At 40.5% G+C, this 24,351-nt stretch overlaps 1 protein-coding gene across 2 annotated transcripts; it reads left to right on the forward strand.

Moving 5' to 3' along the window:
* Positions 1–4: 4 nt before the first annotated feature.
* LOC125902530 (FYVE and coiled-coil domain-containing protein 1-like) lies at positions 5–24,077 on the forward strand. Of its 2 annotated transcripts, none has more exons than XM_049598967.1 (18): positions 5–80; positions 803–897; positions 2,419–2,525; positions 3,523–3,648; positions 6,332–6,438; positions 9,005–9,148; positions 10,839–10,935; positions 11,030–13,423; positions 14,207–14,299; positions 14,627–14,745; positions 14,985–15,152; positions 15,383–15,523; positions 17,286–17,494; positions 17,679–17,820; positions 18,384–18,488; positions 19,188–19,398; positions 20,601–20,710; positions 20,859–24,077. In XM_049598967.1, the coding sequence occupies exons 2-18, from the start codon at positions 834–836 to the stop codon at positions 20,932–20,934; spliced, it is 4,413 nt and encodes a 1,470-aa protein (XP_049454924.1). In that variant the 5' UTR covers positions 5–80; positions 803–833; the 3' UTR covers positions 20,935–24,077. The 2 variants fall into 2 exon arrangements, with proteins under 2 accessions (XP_049454924.1, XP_049454925.1); XM_049598968.1 differs by lacking the exon at positions 5–80 and adding an exon at positions 332–385.
* The last annotated feature ends 274 nt before the right edge of the window (positions 24,078–24,351 follow it).

The following is a 24,351-nucleotide window of genomic DNA, read 5'->3' on the forward strand; positions in this document are numbered from 1 at the left end:
CACAGTGCCCGCCTCCCAACGGGTAGCAAGTTTCTGCTGTATCACCTACAAACTGGACACTGGACAATTTTACACATCAAGTACGTGCATTATTTAACTGTTTGTTTAATATTGAGCTGTTTGGCTTCATTTACAACCAAACTGTGATGGTGTGTGACAGAAATGTACGTTAAATACGAGCAGGAAATGAAGGGCTGGGAACAGGTGCATGTAGGATAGCGCTCGCCAGCTTTGACAAATCGATGTTTATGTCGTGGTTTGTCGCATTTTAAAGCCGTTTGAAAGTGATTTAAGTCAATGTTGCTGGTTTGTAATGGCGACGGTGGATAGCGGTGGATAACTCATGTGTCAGTGGGGTCTGTTCAGGACGCTGTCGCTACAAACAGTGAGACGCTTTCACCTGTCGTCATGATGTACATGTTGTTCCTCCTCTGACTGTAGGCAAATTTTTGCTAACTTTACTGAAGTGGTTTCTTCCTCTTAATACATTCATAAACCCCTCTGTAATATTTAAATAGTCTAATTTGTTTAAGACTTATAGGGTTGGCAGAATGTAACACTTTATTAAAGAGACTTTACAGCAGGGTGGACTAATTTAGGGCAGCACTATTTTTATGTTTACCTCCTGGAGGAAAGAGCTTTGGCATATTTTCACAGGCACCCTTCCTGCTGTGATTCATTATTAGGGCACAGATACATTCTTTACAGTTCAAGCAAAGGAGGAACAGTGTTTACATCTCGAGGGCATTTCTGCAATATCCAAAAAATAATCATAATCTCTTTATTTTAACCTCACATGCAGAATTTCCTGACCACACTGCCCTTTACCCACAATGGCCTCCTCCTCCTCATCAGTTGGAGATAATCAACTGCAGAGGATAATCAGAGATCTGCATGGTAATTAAGCCGTTCACACCTACAGTACACACCACCACTTACAGTCAGTGCTGTCACAAAATTATTGTGGTAGCAAAAAACAGTGTGCAGATTCTAAAAATGTTTAGTTTCCTGTGTGAATATAAGAACATGGTTTGCTGTTTATCTCCGCCAGGTGTAAGCCTGGAGGGGATCATGTGTTTGGTTGTGTGTGTGAGTGTGTGTGTCTGTCCGCAACTAACCAAACTACCATAAAAATTAGCCTCAAATTCGCTCTACACGTTTATGACTGTATACTCAAGAATCTATTGTGGTCCTGGTGATTAATAATTGCTTTTTAAAAAAAGCGCCTCTCTCCTCTCAACTTGCTGGCAGGAGCCACAAGTTTTTCGGAAATCAGCTCAGCTAAAAACAACAAGCATTACCGTCTGGTGCAGGCCCCAGTTTGGCCATCATCATGGCTCAACAGCCAAAATTTCTTTCCTTGATATTTGTGCTTCTACTGTAAGTGCCCAAAGTGAGCAGGCTGTGTAGCCTAGTTACATGCTTTTATGCCTCCACACTGGCCATAGCTGTGGCTTAAGGCATTACGTTTTCAGATAGTCGTCTCTCCGTCCATCGTCTGTCCATATGTATGTATGTCCGTCCATCCTGTTCTCATGAGTGCATTATCTGAAAAAGGGCTGAATTTATTCAAATTTGGCACAAATAATCTGACCAGAATTTGGTGGTTGAAGGTCAAAGGTCAACATCACTGTGATCTCGCAAAACATTTTTTGGCCGTAAGTCAGGAATTCATATGCTTATTGTGACAACATTTCACACAGATGTCTAATAGGATAAAATGGTGAAGTAATGACATTTTATATCCAAAAGGTTCACTTCACTATGATGTCATAATGTTCTGCAAAAACGCTTTTCTGGCCATCATTTAACTTCATAACTCAGGAACGGAAGGGGAGACATTTGATCAGATACTGAATTGGTGACACTAATCTTGGCTGTCCATCTTAAAACTGTGTGGATTGTATGAATCTTCTGTGCTGCAAGGTTGAAAATGTGTGTAAAGGATCCATGTTTTCACTTACATTGATGTAAACTGTAAGTGTAACTTGATGGGTTCGTGGAGGCATATAACCACTCTGTGGTAATTCTGTTGTTCCTCTGTTTAAGTTGTGTTTATTGTTGTTGTTTTCTACTTTGTTGTGCTGTAGCCTACACACAAAGTTAATGCCATAAAAGTTCAGTTATGACACAGATCAAATATTAATGGCTTTGTTTTAGTCATTAAAGATACGTTCATCCTCATATTACATTCTAGGCTATCCATATTTCATATACAGTGCTTGCTAGCAGGAGAAATCGATCCACTCTGTGTGATGCCTTGTGGCTCTGTCAAAAGTAGACAAGGCGTATATTTTCATTAGCTTCTGGGATGCTTCTGTGATTAGCCCGGGCAGCTGCCTGGCTGTGATCTGCACTTCACTGTGTGGACTTTCCTTGTTGTGTATGTGTTAACGCTGCTGTTACTGTCTTGTTTAGATGCTGTGTTAGAGTTGAGTAAAGAACACAAGGAGTGCGGTGAACCCGTAACTGATGACAGTGGCAACCTGCACAAGTTCTTCTATAAACTAGAATACCTGCTGCAGGTACGGTATCATACCATATCACATAATACTTTAATACCACAAAACTTCATCACATTTTGAATTTAGGGTTTATCAGAATGATCCAGTTTGTGTTTGAAAATGGAACAACACTTCTTGTCTAACTCTCCAGACCAGTGCTTTCCAACTGGGCAGTAGTAACCTCGAAAGGACACAGGTTATGAGTAAGCATTACTTTGCCACAGTATAAACGTCAGAAGCTGGTGTCTGAGATTAGCACTTGCCAAATGTAAGTAAATTGTTGGCAGTGGCATATCAAATTGTCACGCCAACCGTCATTTTGGCAGCCAGAGAAAAGGCACAGCAGACAGACACGTCGTGACTGCTGTATAAATGCAACAGTATTGTCTGTAGGACTCTATTTATTTGATTGACAGTCGCGGTTCACTGTATTCTATCCAATAACCATCAATAAAAAGAACAGCTATACAAATGGCTTAATTTTTTACCTTAAATGATGTCTACATGATCTAAATGTTATTCCTTCATTTAGCGCATAGATTTTCAAAGTGGCAAATACAATTTCTGAGTGGCAGACAAGAGATATACCTGCCTGCCACACTGATAATGAAAAAAGTTCATCTCAGACCCTGGTAAGAAGCTAAAGAATTTGAGAATTGGTGTGCTAAACCAGGGATTACCAACCCTTAAAATGAAGCACTAATGACCCCTCACCATGGTTGTTTATATCAACAAGTTGTGAGCAGTTTTACTAAAGAGTATTTTTTCCTCCAAACCTCTTAGACTGTCTTTTTGATTAGAGAATATGAAGGTGAAACAAAATGTTTCCTTCCCGACAATCAATTATCTCATAACCCACTGAAGCAATCTCATGACCAACAGATTGGGAACCACAGCTCTGGAAAGACTAAGGTGAAAGAGGCAGGACATTCATAGGAATGATATTTATTGTGATGTGATTCAGTACACAGCACTGTCAGATAGACTTGTGCATAATGAGGTGATTTGTGTCTCTTAGTTTGACCAGAAAGAGAAGACAACCTTTCTTGGTCAGAGGAAAGACTACTGGGATTACTTCTGCGACTGCCTGATTAAGATCAAGGGAGCTAATGATGGCATCCGTTTTGTAAAGTCCATCCCCGAGGTAATCCTCCTCACGCGCACACACACACACACACACACACACACACACACACGCACACGGAGAGACACACACACACACACACACACACACACAGTCACCCTCGGTGTGTCGGCCCTGCCATGTCGTGCAACACAAGCAGACACACAAATACATGGTGACTGTATAACCATGGAACTAATCCTCTGGTGAGTCAGGTACAGTACGACTCAGCGCTGCTAATTCACTCGCTGCCTTACACCTGTTCCTTCCTCACCTGCTATCCTGGGAATTCACAGTGGTGAGCTTCATACTGAAATATCTGTCGCTGAATTAGTCCTAGTTTGTGCTGTATTTAATTTGTTGCTTGTTTAACCTTCTGTTTACCTGATATTAATTATTTTGTGTGTTTTAAAAGCTGGTTTTTGTGTTATGTATTGGAATATACTAGCTATGCTGCAACTAACACATTTTTACAGTTTCAGTGAATATGCTGATTATTTACTTTATTAATTGTTTAGTTTATAAGATATAAGAAATGTTGCCTAACAGAATTTCCTAAATCCCAAAGGTGACTTTTTCTACTTGCTAGTTTTGCCTGACCAACAGTCTCAGATATGAAGCTATTAAATTTACTAAAGCAGCAAATCCTCACATCTGAGAAGCTAGAACCAGCATGTTTTTTTTTCTTTGCTTGAAAAAAGTCTTCAGTGAATTGATTCTTGAAATATTTGTCCAATTTTTTTTTTTTTTTTTTTTACACTGTCAAACACCTTATATCATTTAATTGACTACTTGTTTTAGCTTTAATCTCTAAAAAGTAAATAAGTAAGTGATAATCTGATCTAAAATTAACAAAATGCCAAGTTAATCAGGGTTCCCACCTAGTTATGAAATTAGAAAAACTGTTTTTCAGGCCTGTAAATGGTTTGGAGTGAACCGAATGTTTTGGAAAAGTTTTGAATAAATATAGTTCTAGCAATCATTTAAAATATGATCATGAGAATCCCAAAACATGTTAAATGTAAAATGTAAATGTTATCTTTGAAATGTCACTAGTATCACATGATTCACATTAGCGTGTGCAGCTAGTTGGTGGTGGGAATGTCTAATGAAAGGCCTTGAACCTGAACGCAACACTTGTAGTATAATACCAACGTGTTTCGGCCTCTGGCATTCATCAGGGTCATCCAGTCGAAACCTGTCAGCCTTACAATAAAGTTTTTGTAAAGCCTTTATCTTATCTTCTGTCTTCGTGCACCTTGGAAGAAAGTAAAGTTGCTCTAGAAACCTTCACCCTGCTTCTGTGGGGATAAGATACACCTTTATTGATCCCATAATTGAGAAATTCCAGTGTTACAGCAGTCAAGGAAAAAGAGTCAGATTAAAGATTTCAAAATTAGACTTAAAAAACTTAAATAACTAGGCATGCAAATAAGTACAAAAATCCAAGAGTTGGCGATAAATAACAATAACAATAACAATAATAATGAAAATAATAGGAATGTCTAATGAGCAAATAATGTTACAATCTAATGTTGCTTATCTGCAAATGCCTGTGAAGTACGAGCTTAATGATGGCTTTTGAGCAACCAGTACACAGCTCTAGAGAGAGGCAGATCCTATCCAGACTGAAGGTACGTTTGGGCGTTGATAACATGCGTGAAGCAGCTCTTGTCAGCCATGCTCGAGGGAAAGAGCACCAAAGCAACCAAAAGGCTGCTCAACAGACAGCCAGCACAGACACATATAAAGGCCAGAATATGTTTCTGCTTCCAGCATGGTGGGCATTGATATAGCTTTGAGACAACAACCAACTGTAAACCAGTCTATTGCCTAATCCAGTTATCTGCTTACCTTTTTTTTTACTAGGTAAATAAAGTCATGGAAATAGGGTAAATAGGGTTTTCTGTCATCAACCATTGAATTATGTGAGTGTTTGTTTGGCTATTATTCCACTTTAGGAAAATCATTTATTAGCAAAACATATCTCTGGTTTAAAGTTTCCTCAGGGATTTACAACAGTCAGTATTTTATGTCTTTAAAAGTCACATAGTTTAGTCAGTACCAGCTTCGAGCTAATTACTTGTGAAACCTTTGGTACTTTTACTCTTCTTCTACTCTTCATGTTTCTTGTCGGTCAGTCTCTGACGTAAATCAGTCTCCAGCTGGTGTCCTTCTGGTAGATCTGTGGCTCTGTTGTCTTACTTAAATCCCTCCATCTGCTAATGTATTTGAGGAGCCTGGATGTACCGACAGATACTGTAAATTCAGCGTCTATGCAGTGATTATCTTTAAACTTAGACTTAGACATCAAGTGTTGTTTGCTGCGACACAGTTCCACATTAAGCTTGAGCTGAAATGAGTCAATTAATCAGTTAATCAATAAACAGAAAACTAAACAACAACAATTTTGATTGTGTTCGAGTCATTTTGTCGATTTTCAATAAATCTACATTCTGTTTTATATCATTGTAAGACAAGTATCTTTGGATTTTGGACTGATTTTTGGAAGGAAATAAGCTACTTGCTGGGGTATGATTATTATTGCGTATGAAAGGTTTTAGAAGTTTGCTTTTGTATCTGTTTTTTGTTTTGTATAGCCTAAACCGACAGACTACTGAGGACAGTCCACATCGCAGTGAGGTATTTTTTCTCTGTGTGTATGTACAGATACACTGAAGTGTATATTTTTGTGTGTCCTCAGTTGAAGACATCACTGGGGAAAGGAAGGGCCTTCATCCGCTACTCACTCGTTCACCAGCGTCTTGCTGACACACTGCAGCAGTGTCTTATAAACCAGAAGGTCACAAGGTTAGAGGACACACGCACACAAATACATCGTGTTTACTTTTGGTCCCTATAAGTTGCTGAGACGCCTCACGTTCTACACCCATTGAGGTACTATACTGTACTCTACAGGGTTGTGGTGTCCTGTTATTGTCAGGAAGTGTGACCAGAATCCCTTCCTGATTTATGTCTTATTTCTGTTTTCACAGAAAACACAACAGCCACACAACCTAACCATACACACCTTCAGTCACCTTTCACTTCCTCAGCTGTTCATCAAACAAAAGTTTTGGCCTCATTTAACCAGGATAGTCTTTTGTGATTTACATTTCTATAACAAGTGAGTGTAGGGCAGTGATCTGACCTAATAGGGTGCTGGGTGGCTCCCACAACCCTTTTGGTAACACTTTACTTGAGGGTATCTACATAAGGGTGACATGACACTGTCATAACTATGACATGACACGGTCATGAACATTATGTACATGTCATAAACGTTTATGACTGCTGTCATTAAGTGTCATTCGTTTTTTGTTATGACAACTTGACATTGTTTGGGTTGTCTTGATTATGACAACTTGACATTAATTAAAGTGGCATTACCATAAATTGTCATGATAAGGACATCCCAAGCAAATTTAATGTCAACTTGTCATGACAAAGCAGCCGACTCCTCTTCAGCTGTATCCCGGCAGCAGTGTTAGCAGCAGAGAAGCTGGACTTGCTCGAACGGTCCGCTGGAAAACCGAAGATCAAGGACGCAGAGACGCAGCCCTGCCACGGCAGCCGCCCGTGGGCAAACAAATTAGTCTCCAGCGTGCCGCTATCCAGCAACCTCGAATCTATAGGGGAGGGGGGGCGGACACGACTCGCAGCAGTATTTTGAATTTGAGTGCAGTAACCGTTTTGGCCACATTCTTACATACAGCGCCTCTGAGTAGATACCCTCAAGTAAAGTGTTACCCAATTTTCTAACTTACAATTAAAATAAATTAATTCTCTTTGGGAATTTTTTGTGCTTTTAATGTAAATAAGGTACCAGAGTACATAAAAAAAAGCATAAAAATAGAGCTTGTTTATCAAGAAGTGCAAGGGGAGGATCCATCAACATAGGTTCAGGCGAAGCCCGAATGTCCTTAAATACGAGAAACCCCCCTTCATACACCTGACCTATGCAGGTTGCTGTGACTGGCCCCTGGCTCCCTGCCATGTTGCAGAATTGGCCTCTAGGCAAAGCAAGTTGAGTGTCTTTGGTGTAGGGAAATAATAAGTTAAAATACATTAAATCACACACTGTAGGCTGTCTGCCTCTCAGTAGCAGATTGTGTGCGTGTGTGTGTCACAGACTGTATTTTGTGTGTGTGTGTGTGTGTGTGTGTGTGTGTGCGTGTGTGTGTGTGTCAGATCAGGTCAGGTACTGTACCACATGCTGTATAGGCTAACCAATCTCACACAGTCTGTAGAAACCTTAACCAAGTGATGACATTCTTTCAAGTGCCATTTTGGTATTTACAGAAGTAGTTCATTATTTTGGTAAATACACATATTTGCTTTCTTGCCAAGAGTTAGATGAGAAGCACAATACCACTTAATAATGCGATAACTATAAATGCTGTGTTTCTTTTACCCCAGAAGTCGGAGGTCAGAGCTGGTAATGATATCATACCCAAGTTGACTGCAATGTTGTTAGCAATAGCAGTTAATAACAATGCTGTATTCTGAGCATTGAAACACTGTAGCAACATGTCCATAGAAAGAAGTTGGACACTATTGTGTGTACAACACAAATAAAACAGAAGTGCTCTAAACAGTATATCACTACAGCTTTGTCTGCTGCTGTCAGCTACCTACATGCTAAAATGTCTTTTAATGTCATACGTGCTGTTTTTTGTTGTGGGAATTTAGCCACTGTAATCCAAGGGCTTGTGCTCTATGTGCAAATGTTTCACCAGAACAAGTTCCCTCTCTACACTGCTATGCAAGAGCACTGCCGCTACATCCTCGGCTTAGTGCTGCCCAAGAGGATAGGGATTTGTTAAAAGATAAAAACAACCCAGCGCATTTTTTCCCCGTAGTGCGGACTCATGGGTTCAACCAGACTTTTCTCCAGTGCTGGCACAGTGCTAAAAATAGTGACAGGGATTCTGAAAACAGTGACACAGGCGAGGAGAATTCTGTCCGTAATTTGTGGCCAATGGCAGGTGTATATCAGCAGTCTACATCCTGTGTCCGACTACCCACAACATGACTTTATTAATAATGTCATAAATCAATTTTTGGTGTTTGAGAATCAAAGGTAAAAACCGTGATTCTTAAGTGAATGTATTCTTTTACCCCCTCCACTAGTCTCCATTGTTTATATAGCACCTTTATTTGTATTTGTCATGCTTTTATTTATGCTGTCTGTCCCTGCATTGGATCAGTGGATTTTATACTATGTGGTCTTATCTTACATTTTCGTAACACAAACAAACACAATGATTAGCCAACAGTATAAACATTTATGTCACATAAGGAAATATGTGTCTGTGTTCCCCTGTCGTCAGTATTGTGTTTTATGGGTTTTTTTTTTTGTATTCCTCTCACGCAGTGACTGGTATTATGCTCGGAGTCCCTTTCTCAAGTCTCACCTCACTGCTGACATAATCAACCATCTTTATGAGCTCAACCAGATCCAATTTGACGTGGCAGCCAGAGGTTATGACCTTGATGCAGATTGGCCAGCATTTGCGAGGTAAACAATTCCTAGAAACATCTGTTTATTCTTGTACAGCTGGCAGTTTCCTTTCTTTTGTTTAAGAAAAATACAAACTTGAGTGTGGTTGTTGTTTAGGTGAAATCACAGGTACTTAATAAAGACAAAAGCTCATAGTTCTTCTGCCTCGGGTTTGGAAATGATTTGTGTATCTGTCGGAGACGGCCCTTAAGTAATGTGAAATTACACCTCAGTTTAGTGCACCTAATGTAGGATTGTGGTGAAGCGATATTGGGTATTTCACCACTTGAAGTAACACTTAATTATCTGATCACTCTGCACATTCACAGCTCTTTTTTTGACTCGAGTGTGTGCAAATGTGTGTGTGAGAGTCAGTGGGTGCTGACAATGTGTGAACGCTGATCACTGTTGCTCACGTCAGCACCTTTGCCAAAACTTTTCACTTCCATGTCATGAATTTGCAGTCACTCTGCAGGCAGCGGACGCAGTTTTTTAAAAGCCTCATTTGTGTTGTTGTGCTATAGCAAATTATTGAGATAATTGGTTGAATCTTACAATACAGTGCAATGCAGCAACACCCACAACAATACAAACTATGATCTGGAACATTACCTGGAAAGGAGTTGGTACAACACCTGTCACACACATTATAAACAAAAATAAAGATGATTAAATTCACAAATGCAGTATTGATTTCAAGGGCTATTGTGTAGAATTACACAGAACAGTAAAGATACAGTATGTACGATATGGTGTACACTCTAATATTTTTGTTGTATCACTTTACAGTACTCGTTCTGCTTGTCATTTCCCCACAAGTAGCCAGAAATTACACCCACAAAACACAGTTAGTTGTTTTCACATTGATCATGACTGGATGGAAACAGTTTCATCACTGTACTAGAGATGAATAACTTGATATATGACAACTATTGCTCTGTCATTCAAGTAATAGGCTTTCTCTGCAGTTAGGTTACTAATCTAATGTCATTTGAAGTTTGAATGCAAACTATGAAGTGAATGTGTCATATGGCATACACTTTATTTTGGGTCCCATTTTGGGTCCCATTGTTTGTGAATAATATCATAGAAAACAACTGAAAAGTGGTTGTACATTGTGACATTGTGAGTTGCAAATTCATGAGAAATTTCAGAGTGTAATTTGTCACCAGTTATAGGAAAAACAGAGACAGTGTTCAGTTTGAAAACTTTTAATTAACTGGTAGCATAACCTTTTTACAAAGCAATAGTGTACAAGAGGTCAGCTGAACATGCAGAAATAAAAAATGTGCTGTTGTAAATTACAGACAGGCATATTCAACACATATGGAGATAGTTTTTACAAATGACGCTGTTTATAGATTAATCATTTTGTCTCTGAAATTGTTTTTTTTTTTAGCCTTTTTTTTCAGTCATTAAATTATTATTCTTTTGCAGTCTTCCTCTGAATTCCTCTGAAAATCAACAACCAGATATAGACCTCACCCATTTACATATATTAAACCTCTGTCACATAGTATGAACTTGGTATTCGTTCTGTGTCAGAACATTGTGTCAGAACAAAGTGTTGCTATAGAGCCATCTAAATATTTGCTTTTGTCAACTTGAGTTCCTCTTTTCAGTCAAAAATGACATCTGTTTTTTCATCAGCTGGATGTCATGTTTTAGGTTTAATGACCTTAATATTTAATGTCTCATTACATCAAAGGCAAACATTAGGCACTGCCTCGTCAGCTTTCCTATGGAGGCCTCCCAGTCGCTGTTCCAGCATCAACAGTCTCGTTAGCAGCTACGCACACTCACAGGTACTCACATACTCATATTTTATATAGACATTGTTGCACAAATATTCATGTAAATGTGACTGTTTGAACTTTCCTGTTTTCATTCATTGACCAGGCGCAGGAGTTCCTCCCAGTCCCAGACCACAGTCTTCTTGGTGAACTGGGTGAACTGGGGGAACCCTCTCCTTGCAGCATCGCAGAAAACCTGCGCATTGAGCTCGACCAGTCTGAGCTCAGACAGCAAGAGCTTCTGGTGCGGGTTCAGGAGTTGGACAAAGAGGCTGCTGAGCTAAAAAGTGTGATTAAAGACCTTCAAGGCCAGTTAGCTCAGAAGTCAACAGCAGCCCAAGGTAACCAAGAAACAGTTAACCACCCTCAGACCTCTAGGGAACCAGTAAACAGTGAAATTCAAGATAGACTTATAGCTGCTGAGAACAAAAATATGGAGCTTCTCTCAAAGTTGGACGAGGCTCTTAAAGAAAAGGGACAACAAACCACTAGCTACTGTGACTCGGCCTGGAAAATCCAGGAACTCCTGGATAAACTCAAGACAGCAGAGGAAGAAAGACTGGAGGCAAAGAGAGAGGCTGAGGACAGGGCCAGGCACTCTGAGCGACTGTCCCAGGAACTTAAACTCAGGGAAGAAGAGCTGAGGAACAGTGAAGAGAAGCTGGCTGAAGTAAAAGCCGGTGCTCAAGATGAACACGTAGAGGCACTCAAACGCCTGGAGGAGCTCCAAAGTGCAGTTGGTCGAATTCAGGGGGCGCTGAGTTTGAAAGAGAAGGAGACAGGGAACTTGAGAGCCCAGCTTCAGGATCTACAAGCATCACTGGAGTGCAGAGAACGGCAGGCTGAGGATCTGAGAAGGCGACTGCAAGAGGAGAGGGAAGAGGTGGAGCAGAGATGTAGCATGAGCAGTAGCCAGAATGAGGAACTCGAGACCGAGCTCCTGGATCTAAGTAAAGCTCTAAAAAACAGAGAGAAAGAGATTGCTGTTAGTTCAGAGAGAATCAAGCATTTAGAGGAGCAGTTGGAAAAGCTAAATGTTGAGAAAGAAAGTCTGAGCTCTAGACTTGCTGATAATGAAGCGGTTTCATGCGAGAACCTTGAGGACTACAGAGCACAATGCGGCAGTCTCATGGAAATGAATGCTAAGCTACTCCAAACAGTTGAAAAAACGGAGGGGAGCATTATAGAGCTGACTGAGAGCAGGGCAGCCTTGTTAGACCAGCTAGCCTCCTTGAGGGCTTCTGAGAAGCACTTAAAGGGCCAAGTTGAGGCTGCAAATATGTGTGTGGAAGATCGGGAAGAGAAGCTTCTCGATGAAAACCTGCATCTGGAGGAGACTGCCCAGAAGGCACTCGTCCAGAAGGAAGTTTCTGACGCTAAATTAAAGAAGCTAGAGCTTGAGAACAGGGAGCTTCTTGAGGTCCAGTCCTTGTTGAAGAAACAGTTAGCAACAGCTCAACAGGAACTGGACTCACTCACTGCCAAAGCTACAAAGTTGGACAAGAACCTCACAGTGTCCCAAAGAAGCCAAGCAGAGTTACTTGAAAAACTCCAGGAAACTGAGGCTAAACTCAGAGACCAGACTGCCGAATGTGAGCGTCTGCAAGCCAGGGCAGAGGAGCTGGAGAGCAGGACTGGGGAGCTGCACGATGAAAAGGGCGCTGCAGAGAGCAATGAAAAAATGCAGAAGCTTCACAATGAGCATCAGACATCTTCAATGGAAACCAAAGAGGCCCCGTTCAGGCTAGTAATAGCTGAGGCTCAACTGGAGCTCAACCTAAGGGAGGTGCACCGGCTCCAGGAAGAGGTGGTCGACCTCAGGGCTCAGCTTCTAGCAGGAACTGAGGAAAGGATGAAAGTTCAGGCACTGCAGGAGGTGACTGAGTCCTCCAGAGAGGACCTGCGTGTCTTAGCAGAACAACTCAAAGCCCAGGTAGAGGAGCTAAACCGCCGGCATGTGGATGAGATTCTCCGATCTCGGGAGCGAGAGGAGGCTATTATCCGGGAGCGTGATGGTGAGGCTCTGGCTCGAGCAGGTCTCGCTGCAGAGGTGACGGCCTCCAGAGAAGAGCTCAATAAACTGAAGCAGCGTTACGAAGCCTTGTGTCTGGAGAACAGTGAAGCCAAGGAGGCGCTCCACAGAGCCAACACAGAAACAGCTGAACTCGGCGTGCACGTGTGTATGCTAACTGCCGAGAACGAAGAGGCTCGCCTTCGCTGGGAGGGCTTGTCAACACGGCTGCAAGAGCTGGATGAGGAGGCAGCTCAGGAGGCTGAGAGGCTGAACACCTGCATGGAGCAGCTGACACAGGAGAACCAGCGACTCCTCGATCAGCTCCGTGACGAGGAGGGTTCGTTGGCAACCCAGCAGGAGCTGCAGGAAAAGCTGAGTAAGGCCCAACAGGAGGCCGAAGCTTTGCAGCAGATGGGTCAGGAGGAGATCCAGGCACTCCGGTTCCAGCTCAGCAGCCAAGCCATGAGCCAAGGCGGCCAGCTCCAGGTCAGCCACAAATTAAGAAGTTAAGCACGCGTCAATGTGTTAACATGCACTTAAGTAACCTGGTTACAGTTGGCTTTGTCCTGTTAGCTGGCTTCCTAAACATTGTGTAAATGAGAAATCTAGTGTTAATCAGGCTAGGGAATCAGAGAAACCTGATTGCTCTGCCATGTGTATGGGGAACCTGGTTTCTAATTGGCTATTTTGAAAAAAGCAGCAGAGAGACAGGAGTAAGTACATTTTAATATCTTATTCATCACAAGTAATAATGTGAACCCAATATACAGCGTTATTTTCCTCATATCATGCAGCTTTAACATATGACCCAGACTTCAGGGAGGTAAAGTAACAGTGTCTCATGAAAGGAGAGAATTTTATGTACTGATGCATCTTCCCATTTTGAATAATCCCATCCAAAGTCAGACTGAAACTAAAAGCAATATAAAATAACCTCAAGAAGTCTGATTAAGCAGTTTCTGATGCTGAACATTAAAATTCAAGCACAAATGTGCATTGAGGAAAAGCTACTCTGTGGGCAGAATTCAATCACTGACCTGCTGCTTGTAAACATGAGTTCACAATAACAGGGTTACCACAGTGTAGCTAGATGTGTCCTATATCTGTGTAACCTGATTTCTCTGAGGGCCCTGGTTATTTGGATGCATGCAAACACACCACTTAATTGTTTTTTGTTAATAATGTCAGCACATCTACTGTAATATGTTTTTTTAAACCATGTTTGTTAAGTCATCACTTCATGAATTTGTGGTGTGTGTTTTCATCCAGACTTTGGATCAAGAGTTACAGGAAGTGAAATTACAGCTGACGGCTGAGCAGGAGAAAGTGGCCGACCTGGAGAACAAATTCAAACAGCTAGAGGTGAGAGGATACACTGATGTCACATGTGCCAAAATGTTGTGTACTACATTATTAGCAGGTTATCCTGGGCCCTGTCTCAATCATCAAACAGTTCAAGGATGTTTAAATCATGGTATTGGAAGTGGTTTTACGCGAGGAAATGAAACTGGGTGCTGCAGACAACACAACAACATATATGTTCAGGTCTATGTGCCTAGGATTGATAAATGAAAACATGAATTCCAGTTACATTGTATACCTGCAATTGAGGTAATCATAACATTATGGTCACAGGCATAATTCACAAAGAACCAGAAATAATGTCTTGCTTTGCTGTACTGATTGCAGGCTGAGAATCAGAGATATTGCCAACAGATTGAGGAGAAAAACATCCAGATGGCCGATTCTGAAAATCTCATCCAGCAGAAAGAAGACGAGATAATCCATCTAAAAAGGAATTTATCAAGGTGAGATACTGTATTCATAATCACACATTCTGGACCGAATTAGAGCTCTGTGAAAAATGTTTTTAATCTTGTGTGTTTAGATCAGAATGTTTATTTTTCATTTAGCATGTCTTATCCTGGAATTTGCCGTCCTTGTTCTGTGCTGTTTTTAAAATTCAAGCCTAAAAATAACAACTGCGTAGGCACAACAAGAGTCACCCAAGAATCTCTGGACATGTTATGAATATGCATGTGTGCAGGTCTGAGGACGGTCTGGCAGCAGCTCAGCGAACCTGTCAGGAGATGAGTGAAAATCTACGGAGAGTCACACAGGACAAACAGAGCTTTGATCTTAAGGCGGCTGCTGAACTTGACGATCTTTACCGCACCAAAATCAATTTGGAAGAACGGCTTGTAGAACTCATCAGGTACATACATGCTTCATATTACCTCAGGTTTACTATTTCTTTTTTGTACATGAGGTTAGTTTGATTTAAATATGCACAAAGCAGGGTTGATACACGCAGAAATTTATTACCTAATGCCTTGGGGTTTGTGTTTTCAAATGGCCACCAACAAAACATCTAGATAGTGTAATCTGTAGTACACAGGTGATTTTTAGGAAATAAATGAAAATGCTTGCTGGTGCTTTTTGCAGGGAGAAAGATGCACTGTGGCAGAAAACAGATGCCCTGGAGTTTGAGCAGAAACTACGAGATGAGGAGACGGAGAGGGACGTCAACTACTGTCTGGGCTGTCACAGTCAGTTCAGCTGGTGGATCCGCAAGTACAACTGCAGGTCAGATGCAGGCCCTCTGTATGATTAACAAATGTATTATATATAACACATTTCACCAGATCAACTGAAGTACAAAAGTCAGTGCTGCTACTTTTAAACTAGTTGTGTAATGACGCATTTTCTGAAACACTGTCATACCTCTAAAAACATTAAACTTCCTCTCTGAGGAAGTTACTCTTAATCAAACCCCTAAAATCTTATCTCGGTTCATCAAAGTTACATATTTAGAAGTTGTTTCTATGAAAAAAAGTCCCTTCATGCAATGAGATGGTTTAGATGTTACTCTACACCTTTGCCTCATTTAGTATGTGCAGATGAAGTTTGATATAAAAATGACTCCTGCCCCTCAGCCGCTCACCTGCAGCTCAGCCTACCTGCTCACCTTCAAGCAGTTTCAAGGTGAAAATGCTCAGTCATGTCACTGACTGCTTATTTCGCTCATAAGATGTCTTATATCATATAAAAAACACTATGTACATATTAACCATGGATAAAAAATTGGATTTTTGCTGGAGGGGATTTTTAAAGGTCTAGCGTAAAGGACTTCTCCCATGCATCAAGCATATAGAGGAACTACAATGGCCGATGCAGATGACCCTTTCTAGAGCCAGTGTTTGGTTTGTCTGTCCTTGCCTACTGTAGAACAACATGGCAAACTCCACTGAAGAGTGCCCGCACTGTATGTAGATATAAACGGTAAAAAAAACAAAACAAACCCAAAACATAGCAATTTTTAGTTTCAGGTGATTCCAAACTAATGAAAATATAATTCCAAATATTTAATTTCTGCTAATATATCCTCCAGAATCCTACACACTGGACCTTTAAGAGCAAGTATGACATTAATTTATATTCAACACATTTATACACAAAATCTAAAGGCTGTGACTCGTGCCAAAATCAGTCAGTGCATCACTGCCACCAAAATGACATTTCCCTTTGTGATTGTTTTGGCCAAGACAATCAAATGTTACAGGAACTGAGGTCCAATGATATTTTTATTTCTGTATTTCACTTCACATTTAGACTGACCAACTGCACCCAAAAACCAAAGACAAATAACGTCCACACCCAACACCCAACTGAATGGCTTTCTTCGACACGCAATACAAATGTCAGCTTGCTGCAGCACCTTTGTAGAAGCAGGTCTCGCTCTATGTGGTGTCAGTGAATCAAGAAAGTTGCACCTGTAAACAGTTTTAGACATGTGATAAGTTGCACTAAAATTTGAGGATGAGCATTTCACTAATTGGATTTCAGGATTTGTCTGTTAACAACTGCAGATTACTGGAATTTGTGAAATATTTGTTTGTCGGGTCGTAACAGGTGGCTCAGATATCATGCATGTGAGGGTTTACACAGTGAGCAGGCTGATGAACATGTCTGAGAGTTAAAGAGTTCATTAGAGAAGCAATGTAATGGCTGCTTGTGACTTAATGCATCACAGAATCTTGATCATATTTGTACTTTTAAATTCTCTAACAGTCAAAATTAGTGTATCAGTACTTTCAATAAAACCCCATGTACAATTAAATCAAATTAAGTTAAAGAAATGTCTCAAAAAGCATCTGAAATGTACTTTTAGCAGATGCATCGTTAAAGATGCAAAACTCTTTGTAGGAATTGATTTGAAACCTGCTCTTAAAGCTAAGAAGAAAAAAAAACTCCACTCAATTTCATACTAATTCCCCTCCACACTATAATAATCTGCATTTCAAAATGTTTTTTTCCTCCATCTTAATCATAATATGTCTATTCCCAGACTGTGTGGGCGTCCCTTCTGCTACTACTGCTGCAGTAACACAGTCAGCACCCAGCAGGGCGGCCACAGAGAGCGCTGCTGCAGAGACTGTTACAACCAGCACAGTGCAGTGGTTGAGCGCCACCCACAGGAGGAAGTGACTAACAGCACACCGGGGACACCTTTCAGTCGTTTGCTGCAGGCCGGGAGAGCTGTGGCCGGTGTTCCAGGTAACAAAACACACACTCTTTCCAACACACGCAAGCATGCTGAAGTAGTCAGTTGCTTAAGTAAAGGCGCACTTGCTTTAAATTGGAGTGGTTTAAACGATGACATACGCATACAGTAAGAGAAGAGTGTAAGAGTAGAGTATAAAATGCAGCAATGAACATGAAGCCTGTTTTTATTTTCTAGGAGCAGACGAAGGTGAGAAGCTGGACGATGGTGTTTTTGACATCATCACAGACGAGGAGGTGAGCGGGGTCTACGACAGTGACTCCCTCTCTTTTGCCACCGCATGCTCTCCTGGACATGGGCAGCAGGGGGCAGCACAACTGTAAGTATCTCACATGAATCCACTCACAGGAGGGAATGAGACTGTGGCACAGGGAGTCAATAAACCATGATATGAGATAATAATATCAACTGCAGAAACAGATTTTCTATTTGCAACATGTCACCTTCATAACAGTCTGTTCAGTCTTTCCCAAATTTAGTTCTGTCGGCCATCACAGTCAGGAAACAAGAAATGTTTGCAGTGGTGAAAAGAAATTTACCTCATGACTCAATCACATTTTCATTTTAGCTTTAACAGCTTACTACATACATTGCCTATAAAAAGTGACTTAGTGATATAAGACATACACATATTTGCACTTTGGCCTGTATAGCCATGCTGTGTGTGCTTTTAATGCTGTGTGTGTGTTTTCATTATATGTGTACTGCGTGAGCCACGTCTAAGACTCCTTTCCATTGCCTTGATACTGCAGTGTTTTTCTGATTCACTTATTTCATTCTATACAACTTTACAGCGGTTGTTATTCGATCTTTTGTCACTTTAGTAAAATAATTCTCCATAAATTGATTTTAAAAATGTAAAAGATGCATCACTCTTTCTAGAAACAGCAGTGCCAGTGCCGGAGACCTCACATCAGAGGACACCGAGGACCTCAGTGCTGCGGTGCAGGATGCAGAGATCTGCCTGCTGAAGTCTGGAGATCTCACGTGAGTTTCACATGCGGTGAAAGTTACGCTGGAAAAGCACAGCATAGTTGTGTTTACAAATGGGTGTGGTCACAAAGAGGAAGTTTGTTGTATATACTTCTGGTTAAAAGTTCGCATTAATCCAAAAATGGGAAGTGAAACATGAAGCTAATTCATGTGTGGGATGGAGTACTTCCCTAAATGCCACTTGGTGCATGTTGTGGGACCAGCGTGTCGTTTCTTATGTAATTTAGAGGTGTGGTGTCAGCATGTACCTGCCTCTGAGAAGTGCCGTTGAGCAAAGTGCTAAATCCTATCCCCACAACTAAGATATATTGTGAACTTTTAGTCTGTGTTTTCGTCTGGTGAAATGTGATGAATTATTAGCACAGAAAACGAAAATGAAAAATATCCAGGAGTGTGGAGTAAGACAGAAGGAAGCTAACCAGGCCTCTTTAGTCTGCTCCTCATCTAGAGCTTGAGCCTCAAACCTGTATTGGCCACGACTAGCATAGCACTTCTAAATCTCCAACTGTACTGTGAGCGGACGACCTACATTTTGAGTAATGTAGGCACCAGGAAGAAGAACAAAAAGACTGTCTCTGGTTCTACTGCATTTAATTCGATCTCTTTCCCCAAGCAAATAATACACACATATACAAACACTTTACAACAATATTGTGAACTTTCTTGTCATCTCTTTTACTCCCTGTGCTGTAGGCTTTCTGTCCACTTCACAGTGGATGACATCTCAGGGTTTGGGGACAGCTCCCGAGAGCTCTTCATCAAGTCCAGCTGCTACAGCACCATCCCCATCACCGTGAGCGGGCCTGGTCCCACTGTCTCCTGGACGTTCACCTCTGAACCGAAGAGCATCTCCTTCAGCGTGGTCTACAGGGAGAGTGCAGAGACTCCGCTGGAGCAGGCCAAGGTATACACATTAGACAATACCTCATCTCAGTGCCTTAAGGGGAAAATTTACCACCAAATTTATGTGGGTGTCCGGTGTTGATGGTAAACATAGTATAGTGAAGCAAAAAAAAAAATCCTAAGTGCATGCTGTATTGACGGAGAAAGCTGAGTGCTACTAGTTGCAGAGCCATGCATTAGGTAGTCTTGGCTTCTCTCTGCTACATTTCTTCAGCCGTATGGTCTGGCTCAAATAAATATGGCTGAATATCAGAGCGAGCCAAAACCCTGTGAAATATATTCTTCATTTTCATTGTTGGAAACAGCTATTTTGCAATACAAGCGAAGAAAACAACAAAGTTTTTTTTTTTGAGCAGCATCTAGAGCACATCCACTGGCTGCCAGAGATGAAATCCAAACTGTAGTTCTACCTCCTTACAACTACGTCACAGTCACATCAAATGACGGCACTTAAAAGAAGGAAGACTTACAGATTTAGCAGCTGCAAACTTAATTTTCTCTGTCAAAATAACATGCACTGATGAATTAATTGCTTTAATCTACACTGATTGGACATCTGCATAAAAGGTGGCAAATTTTCCCATTAAAAAAACTGTGGCTGGACTTCATCAAAATCAGCCAAGCAACTGTGAAATGCAGCATTTGCAGAATGATTTAAGGATTTAAGACTGTTGCTGAGACATTTCACAACCATCAATCATGTTAAAATGAAGACTTTGGTTTGTTTGATAAGCTGAGTAGGTCTGCCTCAGCCTACTGCCAGTGTTCCACCATATTCTGTGACCGTCAGCAGTGGATTGTGCATGCAGAAAATGTTTGCTGATGATAAAGTACAAAACATATTATTTCCGCGGTGTTTTCACTTCTGCAGGTGTAAAGCAGCGCAACCAGTGAAGAGCAAATGCCATTTTCATTCAAAATGAACCAGGGCAGGGTTAATGAATGTTGCAGAGTAGAAACCAATTATTGGTCAAAGTTGAACACCCTTTGGTTTAGTTATGATACTGAGTTAAAACAGTGTAATCCCCGCCAACCAAACAATGCGAAAAAGATTTGATCAGCAGATTCTCAACTGAATTTAGTTTTGATAAAATGCATGCCATTCTCTCACCCTTTCAGATCTGTACCCAATAAATGCAGCTACATATTTCTCTGCTGCAGTTATAAATGTTAAACAAGATTTCTCCCCTTTGATCTCCACAGGTCTTGATCCCTCTGACTCGCTGTAACTCCCACAAAGAGACAATCCAGGGGGAACTGAAAGTCAGAAACGCTGGAGAATACACACTCGTCTTTGACAACTCTTTCTCTAGGTCAGTCACCATGTGTGTGTGTCTGTGTGTGGTATATGTGTTTCTTTGTGTGTTTGCTAAAAATCCTGTTAACCACAAACAACTATTATCTCAGAGCTAGAGCAGAAGGTGTGAACATAAGCTAACGTTCCTCTTTCCTGTTGATCAGGTTCATCTCAAAGAAAGTGCTGTATCATCTGAGTTTAGACAAGCCTGTGGTCTACGATGGAACTGACCTCCTCTGAACCAGACAGGAAGAGAAGCAGATGTGAGACTGACTTATGAAACACATTCAGGGTGTTTAAGCTCATGCGCATATCTTCAAGGCGACTGGGTCGGAGTCTACTGAAGTTTAACAATCTCAATGAAGGTTACGGCATTTTAAAAATGTCTCTCGGCGGGCGACTTGATCATGAGGTGTTGCACATCAGATGAATTCTGATCATGAGGAAGCTGAAAAAAAAACAATGAAGTAAAACAATGTTACACTATTGAATGTGAGCATGCACTACCTTTTATAAAAGCCTGACATTGTAGTTTAACTGTAGCACTAAGGGTATCGAACTTCACTCCTACAGTAGATGGCTGGAAGATTGTTGCATATTTGAATGTGAAGAACTTGTGTGTGTGCACATTCAGCTTTCTCTAAAGCTCCTAGAGGCAACTTACTTTTACTGCATTCTCATAAAGTAAAGCTGCATATTTTTCTTTAGCATCAGGTGCAGTTGTTTGATAAATAACGGTCTGTTCCCATTAGTTTCTTTGACTCATAAAGTAAGACTGCTGTCTTTTAAAATGGGATTAATGTGCGCGCTGCACAGTGACACAAGAGTGGGAGATATGGTTAAAATCCTCTACCGCAGTACTGCAATATTGCAATACTGCACTATGACAAACCAACCCCGGGTAATGGCAAGCAACTGCCGCAAGTGCTTCATTCATGTCTTTACTGTGATGGCATTGGAGTGCCACGTAGTGTGACGAAGTACTGCGCGTTTGCTGCTTTTTTAATAATCGCCAACAGTTGAAAAATTGGGAGAAACGCTGCAGCTGCTTGTCACCGTCGCTTTTTACCCAGCTGTCCACTCACAGAAGAGGAGGGGTGGGACAAATACCACCAAGACCAACCATCACATCGCTGAACAACAACAATGGAGGAGAAATTAATATGTAACCTAGTACCTGCCTAACCTTAGTACTGCTCCAGCCTTCTCTTCATCCAGATCAAGATGCCATTTTTACTTGCGCAGAAATTCTGTATTATAGCAACCAGATGCAAGCAAAGCATCTCAGCTAAAAGACTTCTGTGCAAGTTTGTGTTTTGCATTTAACAGTGAACAAGTAGGCTATTTAATTTGTTATAAAACTGTCACTTTTGTAATTTAAAAGCAACAATAAACCCTACTAATAGCCTGACAGTTAAGCTTATTAACAAAGCACTAACATGAGGTAGAATGAAGTAATTTCCAAAAACAAAACTTGGCTGTAATATTGTGTATTGTGCTGGTGAGCCACCCTTAATCACTGCAAGGCAAATTCCATCATCATTACAGCCCTACCATGGTATGTGTGATATCAATATTTATCATGATTTAATAGATTTTCTAGAAAATCAACTGTTTATGGATAAAAGAATTGGGCAGAAATGTTTGTTTTTGACATGTCAAATGAAGGTACTTAATCACATTGATGCAAAAAAACTCTAAAAATACAATATTGCCATAAATCATATCCTGCTCATTGATTGATTAATGGACCGATACACCCAGAGATATTAAAGGGAGAGCTACCACAGTGTCAATGGTTCAGCAAAATCTTTAAAAGTTTACAAAATTACATCAGAATTTATCATCATGTAAATGTTACAGGAATGAGACATGACTGTAAAGGTGGAGACTCATGTTGAAAATAATTTTATACAGAATCTAGTTGTTTAGTCGCCTAAATTATGTCAAGTTTGAAAAATGGATCCGTAACCTCAACTGAATTTTGTTCTAAATGCACAAACGTACCTTTAACAAATCATCTAATGTTACTGACACTTTAAAATGGTGTCATGCTGTTGCAGAATTACAGGAGGAGTAACTCACTCCTCATACTATCTGTGTCCAAAGCATGTACTGTAATCTGTTCGAAATTCATGCTCATGTCACACACATTAGTGTCCTCAACATTGTTGCCTTTTCAGCTGTTGGGAAATTACAAGAAATGGATTTGTTGTGTTGCGATTATGATGAAGCAGAACAGGAAGAAGCAGGACTTCTGCGTAAGCCGCTACACTGCCACGTCGTTCGGTTGCAATTGTTTTCAGGAAACAGGCTTTAATTCTGTGTGTTTCTGGTTATTGCAGTTTATGAGCTCTATGCACACAAACACTAATGTGCACACTGCCCCAGGGGGGGTAAAAAGAGGGCGCACATAGTAAAAATGTAACTTCCAGTGCTTTAAATATTCAGTTTTAACTTCAGTCATAACTCATGTTCTGGCAAACGGTGGTGATTTTTTTTATTAAATCATTATATTAATTTAGTGAAGGTAGAAGCTGCAATGACATTTTCTCCTGACACGCATAAAGCCTTTAGATGAAGAAACATGATTATAATAAGGAAACTTTCTTATTTATAGAGTGCTTTTCTAGATGGAAAGAGATGTTAGTTGTTTACTGTTGCTGTGTGATGTAAATCTAAACAAAGTCTGCAGTGTGTCAAACAGAAATATGAATATCTGCAACAAGCCTTCAAATAATACAAGTCCAAAAATCACTTTTATACTTGTCTTAAAAGGACGTTTTATTCGAAGGCTTTAATGTTGAAATTGACCTTATTTCTCAACCTTGTCTTCACTCTGGTCATTAAATCATACTGACTTGAATATACTGAAACATTGCTTTGCTATTCAACAGAGAATTTACAAATTCCCAAATGTCTTCCACTATTTTAAAACCATTTTGTAACTTATATTTTGAACATGACATAAGAAGAAAGATAAGGAAAAATGACTTTTTTATACATATCTGAGTAAGAAGAGTGATATATTGCCAAATACATTGGGGAAACATATTTGTCTATTTTATTGTTCTTGAATGGGAGCTTCTGTTTTGAAGGCATTGCGACATGACTGCTGTATAACGCACTTTTGAAAGGGCTTTTTGTCCGTCTGTATCCCATGAGCCTTTGTGCCAGTTTATGAATGTTTTTCTTTCTTTTCATTTGTATCTAGTGAGTGTGATTGTAGATGTTTACGGCTGGATTTGTCCGAGGGAGGCTTTCACTCTCTGGTGTGAACTGTAAATGATTGTGGGGGAAAGGTTTTACTGAAATATCATTTACGTACTAAAGATTTATGATAGGTCAGATTTAAGATTGTGGACAAATAAATAAGGATTGTGTGATGACTTTGATTGAGTGCTTGGTATTTTATGTATCTACAAAAATATTACAGTGTCCTCATCATCAACATGCTGACACACATAAGAACCCTGCAAAACTAGTGCAAGAATTGCCATTAACTTTAATACACACCTTCACATCCTCATCAGGGTTAACTGTAATGTTTATTAGCACTGTCAACAGGTCAAAATTTTAATTTGTTTATGACTAAATATCTGCAAAAATAATGACATTCCCATCAGCCTCAGGTGTTCTTTTTGCTCGGTGCTAATT

Source organism: Epinephelus fuscoguttatus, linkage group LG15, assembly GCF_011397635.1.
Source record: "Epinephelus fuscoguttatus linkage group LG15, E.fuscoguttatus.final_Chr_v1".
Taxonomy (NCBI): domain Eukaryota; kingdom Metazoa; phylum Chordata; class Actinopteri; order Perciformes; family Serranidae; genus Epinephelus; species Epinephelus fuscoguttatus.